At 44.4% G+C, this 13239-nt stretch overlaps 1 protein-coding gene across 5 annotated transcripts in view; it reads right to left on the bottom strand.

Annotated features, from left to right (window-relative positions):
* Positions 1 to 212: 212 nt before the first annotated feature.
* Positions 213 to 13239, bottom strand: part of MIB2 (MIB E3 ubiquitin protein ligase 2) — a 109734-nt gene continuing 96707 nt past the window's right edge. For all 5 annotated transcript variants that reach the window (XM_066606792.1, XM_066606790.1, XM_066606791.1 and 2 more), the window contains 6 exons: positions 9970 to 10096; positions 9290 to 9508; positions 7029 to 7207; positions 4871 to 5052; positions 2308 to 2373; positions 213 to 1261 (listed from right to left, as the gene is read on the bottom strand). In XM_066606792.1, the coding sequence (XP_066462889.1) occupies positions 1020 to 1261; positions 2308 to 2373; positions 4871 to 5052; positions 7029 to 7207; positions 9290 to 9508; positions 9970 to 10096 (1015 nt within the window). In that variant the 3' untranslated portion in view covers positions 213 to 1019. The remainder of the gene's footprint in view (positions 1262 to 2307; positions 2374 to 4870; positions 5053 to 7028; positions 7208 to 9289; positions 9509 to 9969; positions 10097 to 13239) is intronic.

Genomic DNA, 13239 nt, shown 5'->3' on the forward strand with positions numbered 1-13239 from the left:
TGCTTAGTGTCCACCTTCTAATAGCAGTAGCTATACCCATGATCCAAGCTGTCCGCACCCAATGACAAAGATTATGTTTTTGTTGTTGTAACAATCAGTGTAAGGGGCGATAGATAAGTATCCGACAGGTAACCCTAATCGCTACACAAAAGGGAAGCACAAAATTGGACAATTGTAAAATTTTGAAGCAGGAAGAGTCTAGTAATCATGAATTTGGTAATATTAACAAGCCTTTTATTTAATATACACATTTCGTACATTGTACACAAAAAATGAGCAAACTTTGCTAATTCACTCAATTATCTTAAAAGTGGAAGATGTGGGATTGATGAGAACAGATCCTAAAGAGAACAATGTATCCTTTTCTCCCTTCCCTCCTCTAATCTAATGTCATGACTTCTAAGTGTGACCCTTTCTGCCCCAAACGTTTTCCTGTTGGAAACCAGTATTTGGTGGTCACTACTACATCCCTAGGAAGCAGGAGTTTTTTTTGTTCTTTTTTTCCCATGGGCCTATTAACTTTACTGGTGCACAAGTCTACTCTTCCCAGGCCAATCAAGGGTTATTGACCTAATGTATTGCTTTGTCATGTCTCATGAACATGTATGAAACAAAAAAATGAACTTTTTTGTATTGGAAGGCCGTGATTTAAGTTCATTGATTTTACAGAAACAAAAGGAGGATAACTCCTATATAGACACATGGTAAGAATGGGCAGTGATGACATTATAATAGAATGAGTGATTGGAATTGGCCTTTTCTATCTCTCTGAAAAATAGTATTTCTCAGGAAGACTGCGCTACAGAATAGCCCTTCCAGTGTGGAGAGATACAGATTATAAGTGTTTACAAAAACACACAGAAGCCACACTTCTCCATAAGCAAAGCTGGTCGTCTCTCCTCCCAGAAGCCTTGCGTTGGGAGAGGGTCTACACAACCATGCTTAGCTCAGGCAAGATCTCTTGTTCTTTTCTTCTACAGTGTTGACTCCCTGCAAATCGAGCAACACTCACACAACTATCAGACAAATAACTGTATCCTTTCTCGAATGCCCTGCCTACAAATGGGGCACGAGGTTAGGGATGTACTGCATTCTGCACAGGACCCATGTCCACACTGGAACACCAACTTGATGTGACTGTCAATGCAAATCGGGCAGGTCATCCTTTCCTCCATTTGGCGATATCTGTTTTGAAGATCTTCCATCACCTTGCGTTGATCTGATGCTTCTAAGCTGAGAATATTGTCTATTTCTGTACTATCTACAAAGGAATACAGAAAGAAAAACTAATTAGTTCATGCACACTTAATAGAGAAATCTAGTTGAATTATTGGGACTTTCATTTTCCCAACGGTGCTTTCCAAGTACTTAAACCCTGTTACAGTAGATACTAGGGAACAGGCTGTTATAGCACTGACAAGAGTGCATACAATATAGAACGGAAACCATGTGGCTGTTATGGGTCTTTGGTCCCCACAGAACCCCAATCTAACGTTATTGAAGAATGTCACTAATTCCTATAGACATCATTCACGATTGATAGCTTTGAGACATACTGATTAATACTGATTTGGACAACAGATATGACTACCATCATGTAGGACACATTCAATTAACCCATTCCCGACCTGCCCCATATATATGGCACTGATGGGGGGGGGGGGGGGGTGCGGCAACGCAAAAAATTGCAAAAGTGCAGCATAGTGATGACGTGGCTCCCTCAACCTAATTAAGGCCCCCAGGTTTGCTTTTTTTTGTTATATCTATTAAGCCCTGCCTCCAAATACAATGCCTGTCAGTGTTATGCTGATAGGCATAATACACTGCAATACAGAAGCAATGCAAGGTATCAAATAACATATTACGTGATGGCATGGTCACAAAAAAAAAAAAAATCCCATTAAAATGCATTATAAAAGACAATGCCAGAATTGCAGCTCTTAGTTCATGCCACCTGCCAAAAAAATGAAACAAAAAGTTATCAAAAAGTTGTATGTGCCCTAAAATGATACCAATGAATTATGCAGCTCTACCCACAAAAAAAACAAGCCCCCACAGAGCTACGTGAATAAAGCCATTATGGATTTTGGAATATACTACCTTTGCACTATATAGAACTATATAGATTCTGTATTGTATAATTCTACTGACCCACAAAGTTACCATGTGATTTATACTGTGCGGTGATGGCATTACAGGGTTTTCCTTGCCACCACCCTTGAAACAGTTAAACATTAAGTTATGTACCCCAAAATAAAAAATATAAAACCAGGCAATGAAGAGTTAAGAGATACAATTATACTGCACCTTGTCTCATCTTCTTGGTGATGGATACCTGACACTTTATACACTTCTTCATTCTGCGGGAACATTCTGCAATAGAAAAGCAAATCCTGACTGTTTCCCATTAAGATCTCTGGTGATCGAGCCGTACATCCACGGCTAAGCCAGATAATTCCATCTAGTACTGCTACACTTCAATGGGACTAACAGACACAGTTATTACCAATAGCACAGGGCTGTATGAAGTATACAAACAAGGGGAAGAGGCGAGCCCCTTTTCATTTGGGTGATCAGTAGTGGTCCTGGGAGTTGGACACTCACTGTTATAACACCAATTATGTATCCTAAAGGTGGACCGTCAGTATTATAGTCCCATATAGAAGCATAATTATGGAATAGCCTTTCCTCCCCATTGCATACTATTTCATCATGGGTGAAATGCTCCATGATGTAATAGTACATCCTAGTGATGGAGCTATGCCCGTACCATCACCAGTAGGTGCCAGCTGTATCCGATAGCCAACATCCCGCTGCGGCAGAATTAGAGATAAGGAGCTAGAATTGGAGCGGACTCCTTATATACTGTGGAATTTAAGCAGTTTGAGAATAAAGCTTCCTCTGTCACACTATTGGTACCCCCACAACGTAACTGCCGGGTGCCAACTGATTTTCATGCCAACTGGGGGCCAAATAACAAGCCCAGGTCTGCTGTGTATTTGTCTAAGACATGGCCTAGATTGCCCTGACAGAAAAACACTGACAGGCAAGAATGCAGTGTAATAAACCCAAAAAAGGTACCAGTGAAAAATATAACTGGTTCTTCAAGAAACCGGCCCCATATCAAAGCATCAGTGGAACAATAAAAAAGTAAAGGCTATTGGAAAGGAGGTATGAAAAATATGGAAAACACACACATATGCACACACCATATAATATATATATATATATATGTGTGTGTGTGTCCTGAAGGTCAACATAGGCCACGCCCTTGAGGGGTTAATGAACATATGTCGTCCTTGGAATGCTATTAGACAGTTTACATATAGCACTAATTGGCATTAAAAAGTTGTGTCATTTAAATATACATGTATTGCTTTACTTGTCTTGTAGCGATCCTAAATTACAGCCTGTACCGCCATAAAGAAGTGCCTTTAAAGGGTTGTCCAGTTGTAAATTATGGGTGGCGTATTCACGGGATCGGCTAACAATGGATCAGCGGTTTGCCACCTAGTACTCCTGCTGATCAGTTGTCTTGCCCGCATGCTGCACTCATGCACCGATTTCTGAAGGAAGCATACAGCTCCGTACTCACTGTAGTGGCCTGGCTTAGTATTACAGGCAAAGATCCCATTCATTTCAATGCCTGCAATACCAAGCCTGGCAAATGGTAACGGTGATGTCTGCTGCTTTCTGCAAAAATTAGCTCAGCGCACAAGGACAATGGCCCAGCAAACAACTGATTGGTAGGGGTTCTGAGCAGAGGACCTCTGTTGATCTACTATTGATGACTTCTCTTGAAAATAGGCCATCAATAGTTCACAACTGGACAACCCCTTTACAATCCTGCAAATCTGCCACATTCCTTGCTGAATGGATGCCAGCACCAAGCTTGCTGTGGAACTCTGCATTCTGGAAGTGTGGTGCCTATGAGATATGCATCCAGGATGAATTACAGGAGCTCATCTGTCTACTTAGACCCCATTTAGACACAACGATTATTGCTCAAAAGATTTTTGAGCAATAATCTTGTGCATTTACAGGGCAAGGTGATCGCTCAAGCGCCCAGCCAATCACAGGCAGCGCTCAGCTGCCAATCAGATACAGCTCTTCCAGCAGGAGGAGATTTTAAATCCTCGCCTGATTAAAGAACTTCAGAGCAGTACAGGGAGAAGACTACTACACGTGGCTGAGCCCCGGCAGCGGCAGACAGGTGAGTATATATTTTTTTACACTTGATAGGGGTGACTTTTAGGGAAAGGCTTATATTTAAAGCCCTTCCCCGAAAATCACTGTACGCTCTGTGCCGGGTATGCAGAACACAACTGGACCGCTGTGTTCTTCATACCCCAGCTGTTCACGGAGCGCTCAGCTGGTATACAGCTGTGCGCTTTGTGCAGGGTATGCAGAACACAGCTGGACCGCTGTGTTCTTCATACCCCCGCTGTGTTCACAGAGAGGAATACCACCTGAAACAATAGTATCAGCTGTATCCCGCTGTGAACTCCTGATAAGGCTCATCGTTTTCTCTCAGCATACTGAAAGAGAACGATCAGCGACTCGTGCACGAAAACTGCACGATGTCCGTGCCGTTAGACCCAACGATTCTCGCTCAAAAGACATCTGCCTAGTGTTAGAAACCTGTGTCGGACCCCGTCTGACATGGGAGCTATGCAGGGAAATCCTAATGTCTTACAAGATCTGACACTGGATTGGAAAGTGTTAATGCAGCTCTGGGCTACGGTGCAGGCTGCGACTCCTGAGGAGTGAAGAATAAGTAGAGCAATGCATTTACAGTTATTTAGCTTTATACTCCCTACTTGTGAAATGCAAAACTGCACAAAGAATAATTGCTGCCATCTTCTCTTACCTTCACATACTATGCTGTGCTGACATGGGAAGAAGGTGATGAGCATGTCCAGTTCTGAACACACAAGGCATTCGGAAGGAGTGCTAGCACTGGACAAGCTGAGGTTGGTCATTGTGTTTGGAGTAGTGTGGACCCTGCGGAGGGTGCAGCTGATGGTGGATGAGTCGGTCTCAGCCTGTTCCCTGCAATCAGTATAAAGGAGCAGGATTAAAAGGCATCCGAAGCTCAAGAATATTTACTATATGCACGGAGCTTCTACATTCTAAATCAGTTGACTTTAAAGTGAACCTATCATAGTGAAAATGCAGGCCCTTCTGCAGGCAGTTTGTTGTAGAGCTGCGGGAGTCGAGAAGATATATAGTTTTGTAGGAAAAAAGATCTATATACTTTGATTGGATTCATTGATGGATACCTCCACTTATTCTGGGTTCAGGAGTCAAGTGGGCTGTCGATCACTGATTAGAACTGCCCACTGGACTCCCAAGACCAGAACTGGGCCATGGAGCAAAGGAAAGGGCGGCCTGGTTTGATTAATCATGTTATCTTTTACATTATCTGGACAACTGGGTGCATCGCTTACCTGGTGAAGAGAAGGAATCAAGATGCGCTCTAGGGAGATAGCAAGCTGGCAGAGGCAGTGTGATGGTCTGGGCAAGTTTTTTTTTTGCTGGGAACATCATTTACTCTGGAATACCCTGGCATCTATGTGGATGCTACTTTGACATGTACTTTTGACACCACCAGAAACTCCTGTTGAAGTCAAGATTGACGGGGGGGGGGGGGGGGGGGTGACGCTCCCCGTTTGTGATTGGCTGCACATCTGGTAGCCTTGTAGGTCCTGGAAGGTGACTACCGATTCAGAGTTCAGGGGGGAGCAGAATGGCATTGGTGAGCATGAGAGCGGACTGGCTTTGGTGATCGTGAGAGCGGACTAGCTAGCTGTGAGCGGGGGAGCAGCGGTGAGTGAGCAGACACGATGCGGCAGCGGTGTCGGCCGGGCCAGAGCTGACAGACAGCTGCTGGGACGCAGCACTGAGGCAACGGTGGCCGGCTGTCCCAGCCACCAGAGCAGAAACAGCGGCTGAGGCACTATTGCGATCGGTGACCGGGGAAGCTTGTCAGGGAGCACATAGTTGCAGTGGTCGGCACGTAGGTGACAGCCAGCTGCCGGACAAAAACAGCGACGAGGCGCCAAAGGGGCCGGAGGCGGGGGCAGCTGCTCAGGTGACTGTTATCACTGCAGCATCTCCATTGATGAGTGCCAGTGCTGCAGCCTTAGGCTGAGGGTTTGTGGTCTTCTTAGCCTTACACTATTACATGTTAATGATGCCATGTTACTGCGCCGCTAACATCGCAGCATTTACACCTTATAATGCAAGGCTAAGAAGACCACAAACCCTCAGCCTAAGGCTGCAGCGCTGGCACACATCAATGCAGTGTGCTGCTAGGAGCTGCCTGCCTTGACCCTATCGGGGGCTAGGGGTGTGAGAGGGGTGTTCCCCTGTCAAACCCCTAGCTTCCGGTGGCGTCAAGATACACTAATACACCATAACACTGTACAGACCAAGTACCTCCCTTCATGGCAGAGATATTCCCTAATAGCAGTGGCATCCTTCAGAAGGAAAATGTGCCCTGAACTCTGAAAAACAATCTTCAGGGATGGTTTGAGGAACACAAGAAAAGAGTTTAAGGTGAGGACTTGACCTCAAAACTCTTAATCCTGTTGATCATCTGTGGGATGTGCTGGAAAAGAAGTCTCATCTTCATTTCAAAAACTTACAGGACATGCTGCCAACGTCTTGGTGCCAGATATCACAAGACACCTTCGGAAATCTTGTGAAGTCCATATCTCAATGGGTCAGAGCTGTTTTGGCGGCACGAAAGGGACCTACACAATATTAGGCAGTTGGTTTTAAATGTTATGGCGGATTGGGTTAGTTCTGTAGATTAGATGATAATGGGTTTTGAAGCTCAACACAGCTAGACCTCCTAAGATCACCTAGTCCGAGATGGATCTATAATCTAAGATCAAGTTGTCCAAGCCTGACAGCTATTTTTGGTAAATTAAGATCCTTCTCACCTACCACAATACATAAAGGTATGATCACTATGTTTCATAGGGAAACGGACCTAGAAGATACACTTCTGTTTGATATACCTGAATTTCTGAGAGAAGCTCCTCACAAGATGTGCTATCCTTCCATCAGTGATCAGGTCTAGAGGTGACTTCCCACGGTGGTTGGCGTAGTTAATGTCTGCACCCGACAGTGCCAAAAAGCAGGCAATTGCCGCAGTGATGTTTAGATCGGTATTTCCAAGCAAACCAGTAGCCTGCAGCTGTTAAGACGATAAAAAAAGTAGAAGATTAACCACTAGAAGACACATTTGAGATGCCTTTTAGAATTTTAAAGTGTCATTTTTTATGGTAGACATCAAATTTACATCTCTTAATTTGAGTCCTTTCATTGCATCGACCCTTAAGGTCTTCACAGATTTTGGCTTTCAGGACCAGTAAAATAGTTCTCCCCTCTACATTCGGCTAAGCATAACTCTTTATGGTCTTATCAATGTACCCATGTGAGGTCTTCTGTTTCGCAGGATGATCTATAGATATTTTAGCAACCGATTTCAATGAATGAGAAGGAGAATGAGAAGGCGATGAGAAGGAGAAAGCACAATGTACCCTCGTTGGAGTTTTCTGTACTCATTGCTGCATTTTACAGAGTTTCAAAAAGATAGACCCTATTTCAGAGCAGTATCTTTCATGGCAGCATATTACAATTACACAAAAAGTTACAAACTGATCAATGAGCCACCAGGTTTTGCTAACTGTGTTATAAATGGTCTATGTGCCCTCCACCTGCTATGCGGACCAATATAATAAAGGAGCGTCAAAAGTGTAATGAAGCATTCCAAGTTAGCCAGATATTTTCAAAAAGTAGAAGAGTTTTTCCTTTATTCCATGGTCAAAGACAGCAACGTTTCGGCCCACCATCTGTGGTCTTTCTCAAGCTGGTACCAGCTTGAGAAAGACCCCAGAGGGTGGGTCGAAACGTTGCTGTATGGACCACATTGAGACAATAGTTGAATTGGTCCCAAACATCTTTCAAAGTGTCTTCTTCCACTGAGGTAATTTCTGGTTTTGTTTTTGAGGTCATCCAGATTAGTCGCTAATGGTGGTACAAAAAAGTGACACATTCCCACAGGAAGTCGTCACAGGGTGTAATGTCTGGGAATCTTGGGGGGGGGGGGAGGAACAAGAGTAGCGTCAAGTCTTGGGATCCCCACATAGAGGCGGTAAGAAGCAGTCATCCTCCACATTCTGCAACAACGCATCACTAAATTATACACGCTTTCTTGGTCACCTGCACGAGGATCCTGTACCAGTTGCAACCAAGATGGCCTCATGATCACAACGTTTTAACAGACGCTAGACGGTCGTATGAGGGTTCTCAGCCGGCACAATGTGAGGATTTGCATAGACTACGTAGAAAAACCTCTTGAATTCTTCTTATGTTTCCCTCTGAAATATGTGGTCGCTCTATGCTCTCTCTTACATAAACAGCTCATTTCCTCAAATTATCTGGTATTGTCATTAACACAATACCAGAACAGGATGAGCAGAGGAGTAAATACTTAAATTAGTCCATTGATAACGGATGTAAAACTTTTATGGTCTCTAAATTTGTGCTAGGGGGTCACCACGCCTGTGTGTTACCTCTGCTCCAGATTTTTCATATTCTCCACTAATGCATGTAGCCCCCTCCGAGGTTCATTCCGTTCTTGAGATTATCAAAGATGACTATAAACTTGTCTTCCCAAATTCCTCTGTGACGCTGAGATTTAATATTGCCTTTAAGAATAGTAACTTTCATATGTTCTATCTATGACTATAAAAATGCTCCTTGCTTAAAGTTTTTGTCCTGTTTCTCCAACAAAGCCCCCCAACAGGACATTTACTGCACATGCAGTAAACATCAGACTTTGAACATGTGAATGTCCGGGGAATCCTATAGTCCTGCTGTGTGTTGGTGATCTGTATCCTGTCCGCAGTCAGTATATGTGAGCAGGTCTTACAGCTCCTTACATTACAGGGATATGTTCCTTTTTGTGCGTCAGAGGGTAATGCACTCCTGATTATAAGGTTCCTCAAATTTGGAGGTTGACTATAACACAGAAGGGGAGGGTATGGCCTGAGGAAAACCCCAAGTAGGATCGAAAGCTCGCTATAACATCATGTATTTTTGTTAGCCATTAAAAGCTATCATATCTACAAGATTACTAGGTGATAGAATTGTAACGTGGTGGGAATTCCTGCATTTGTTGAAGATTACCTGCAATTTTTCACCTCATTTGCCATAATTTTTCATTAGTAAAAGGCCAATCCTTATGGACTTGCAAGTGCGTTATCTCTTTTACCTTGGCAAGAGTAGCGGATCCGTTGCCCTCTGGATCCAGACATGAAAGGTGCTGCTGGACGAGCACTATGTGCATTGGTGTGTCACCGTCTTCATCCTCTGCATTCACGCCTGCCCCTTCTGTCACCAGCAGCTGCACCAGGTTGATGTGGCCATAGGTCACCGCTAGGTGCAGAGGCGTTTGGTTTCTGTTGTTCCTGAGATTAACATCACAGCGACCCTGAGAGGCGATACATAAAAGACATAAAAAGAACACCAATGTCAAAAATCTGAAAAACGACATGTCACATGCTTTTCATTAAAAGCTACAGCGCACCACAGAAAAACAAACCAAAATGGCCAGCAATACAGAAACCAGAGGAAGAGGACAACTCCCATTGAAATACTTGCTGTAGCAGGAACGACATCTATTGAGACATGTACTACTGGATATTTTAAAGTGATATTCCAGCAGCTACGTACAGGTATGGTAATAACTGGATTGCTTGACTTGCAATTTTATGTATGTAGTCGCACGTTTGGCCAATGTCTTTGCTAAAAATGGACCAGGTTGGTTAAGGATCTATGAGTTACAACTGCTGTAGGTGTCCAGAGCACCACTGCATAAAAATCCCATCCCTATTGAAAACTTGGGAATTCTCGTTGTTCTTGAGGTTACAGAAGGTCCCAAATGAGCCTTACCTCTTTAATTAAGATGTCCACAACTTCCTGGTGGTTGTTAAGTGTGGCCAGATGCAGCGCAGTGAATCCGTCTTCCTTCTTGGAGTCCACCAACTGTCGAGCCCTGTGCAAAATCTTTCTTACAGCTCTGCAGAAGAGAACACAACATGGATTAGTCTTCAGTTTCACAGTACATCAATTGGATAGAAGTCATACTAATCTTCATGGTTCTAATCATTTTATGGCTAAACTTTGGTTAAAGGGGTTGTCCCGTGGCAGCAAGTGGGTCTATACACTTCTGTATGGCCATAATAATGCACTTTGTAATGTACATTGTGCATTAATTATGAGCCATACAGAAGTTATAAAAAGTTTTATACTTACCTGCTCCGTTGCTGGCGTCCTCGTTCCCATGGAGCCGACTAATTTTCGCCCTCCGATGGCCAAATTAGCCGCGCTTGCGCAGTCCGGGTCTTCTGCAGTCTTCTATGGGGCCGCTCGTGTAGAATGCCGGCTCCGTGTAGCTCCGCCCCGTCACGTGCCGATTCCAGCCAATCAGGAGGCTGGAATCGGCAATGGACCGTACAGAAGCCCTGCGGTCCACGGAGACAGAGGATCCCGGCGGCCATCTTCAGCAGGTAAGTATGAAGACGCCGGACCGCCGGGATTCAGGTAAGCGCTGTGCGGGTTGTTTTTTTAACCCCTGCATCGGGGTTGTCTCGCGCCGAACGGGGGGGGGGGGGGTTAAAAAAAAAAAAAACCGTTTCGGCGCGGGACAACCCCTTTAAGGCTTAGGTCCAATGTCCACGGGCGAGTTTGATTAGCGGAACCCGTGCGGGAGATACGTAAATCAACTGCCCATAGGGAAGCATGAGTGTCCCCAAATTAATTTGAGCAAGCGGATTTATTTTGCAAACCTTTTGGTCCGGAAAACAAATTGCAGCAAGCTCCATTTATCTGCGTATCCCGCAGAGACAACTTCCATCGAAGTTAACGGAAGCCGTACCATCCATGGCACACCCGCAGCTGACATTGCGGATTCCGCGGGAAAGTAGAAAGGGTTTAAAAAAAAAAAAAAAGGTACTGCGCATGTCCAACACGACCTGTGAGGACCATGCGCAGTACAGCAAACCCGAAAGTGGAGAGATCCGCGCGGACGCAGCTGCCGGGAAAAATAGGTAAATAGAGCTCACTGGCCACGGACAGGGCTGGACACGCCGGTGGACATGAGACCTCAGGGTTTGTCCATTAGCTGCGCTGATGTTCAGTGGATGTTGTGGATTATACAATCCATGGGGCGGCCATTGTGGAAGCCACAACGCAGAAGTGGACAGAGATTTGTCCAGAAATGGCTTAGCAACAAAAATGTAAATCTTTGCAGAAGAAAACAACTCTGACCGATTGTTGCGTTTGCCGTAATATTTGTCCAAAATTAGCAATTCTAATAGAATTCGATTGGTTGACATTCTGTTAATCATTATGGGAAAACATTGCACATAGAACACGAGATCAGCTTACTGGACTGTGAATTTAAAGGCACGTGTTCGATGCAAATGTATTTGGAGGGTGTCTATTCTGCATTTCCTCTATTGATTGAGGGCAGCTGCCGCTGTGGTTTGTGAGGAGGATTGCAAAATATGTTATGGAAGGAGCGAAGAAAAAAAAGAATAAGATTTCACAAGTCATGCATTTTTCATTGGAAGGCGTCAAGCCAAGGACTTGGAGTTGGTTTCCTCTGTCAAATTCCTAATGCTACCTTTAAGTTAAAATGGGCTTTGTTGCATTGCTGGAGCACTACCGTGCGTCACAATGTGTGACGTCTTATCCGGTAACTGATTTCCAAAGTTAACAGATGTGTGTGGCGCTGACTGATGTGATTCCAGCTCCTTTCACTTATAAGAAGGTCACTAAATACAAGAATTTTATAGTTCTTATTCACTGACCTACATACAAAATAGGACTTATTTGAAGAGGTTGTCCAAAAACTAGAACTTTTTTTAAATTCTAGAAACAGCAAAACTCTTTTTCACCAGCTGTGTCCGGTACTGAACTTCATTCCTATTCAATGCAATGAGGATCTGGTGCAATACCACACACAGCCCATGGACAAGACGGGTACCGGGGATTAGATAATAATAATCTTTATTTGTATAGCACCAACATATTCCGCAGCACTTAGATGCAATACCACACACAGCCCATGGACAAGATGGGTACTGGGGACTAGATAATAATAATCTTTATTTGTATAGCACCAACATATTCCGCAGCACTTAGATGCAATACCACACACAGCCCATGGACAAGATGGGTACTGGGGACTAGATAATAATAATCTTTATTTGTATAGCACCAACATATTCCGCAGCACTTAGATGCAATACCACACACAGCCCATTGATAAGATGGGTACTGGGGGGGATTAGATGCAATACAACACACAGCCCATGGAAAAGATGGGCACTGAGGGATTAAATGCAATACCACATACTGCCCATGGACAAGATGGGCACTGGAGGGATTAGATGCAATACCACATTCAGCCCATGGACAAGATGGGCACTGAGGGATTAGATGCAATACCACATACTGCCCATGGACAAGATGGGCACTGGGGGGGATTAGATGCAATACCACACATAGCCCACGGACAAGATGGGCACTGAGGGATTAGATGCAATACCACATACTGCCCATGGACAAGATGGGCACTGGGGGGATTAGATGCAATACCACACACAGCTTATGGACAAGATGGGTACTGGGGATTATATAATAATCCTTATTTGTATAGCGCCAACATATTCCGCAGCGCTTAGATGCAATACCACACACTGCCCATGGACAAGATGGGTACTGAGGGATTAGATGCAATACCACACACAGTTTATGGACAAGATGGGCACTGGGGGGATTAGATGCAATACCACACACAGCCCATGGACAAGATGGGCACTGGAGGGGGAGTAGATTCAATACCACATTCAGCCCATGGACAAGAGAGACACTGTGGGTTGACATGCAATACCACACACAGCCCACGGACAAGATGGGCACTGGGGATTAGATGCAATACCACACACGTCCCATGGACAAGATGGGCACTGGGGGGATTAGATGCAATACCACACACAGCTTATGGACAAGATGGGCACTGGGGGATTAGATGCAATACCACACACAGCCCATGGACAAGATGGCTACTGAGGGATTAGATGCAATACCACACATAGCCCATGGACAAGATGGGCACTGGGGGGATTAGATGCAATACCACACACAGCCCATGGA

This window comes from Eleutherodactylus coqui, chromosome 6 (genome assembly GCF_035609145.1).
Source record: "Eleutherodactylus coqui strain aEleCoq1 chromosome 6, aEleCoq1.hap1, whole genome shotgun sequence".
Lineage (NCBI taxonomy): Eukaryota > Metazoa > Chordata > Amphibia > Anura > Eleutherodactylidae > Eleutherodactylus > Eleutherodactylus coqui.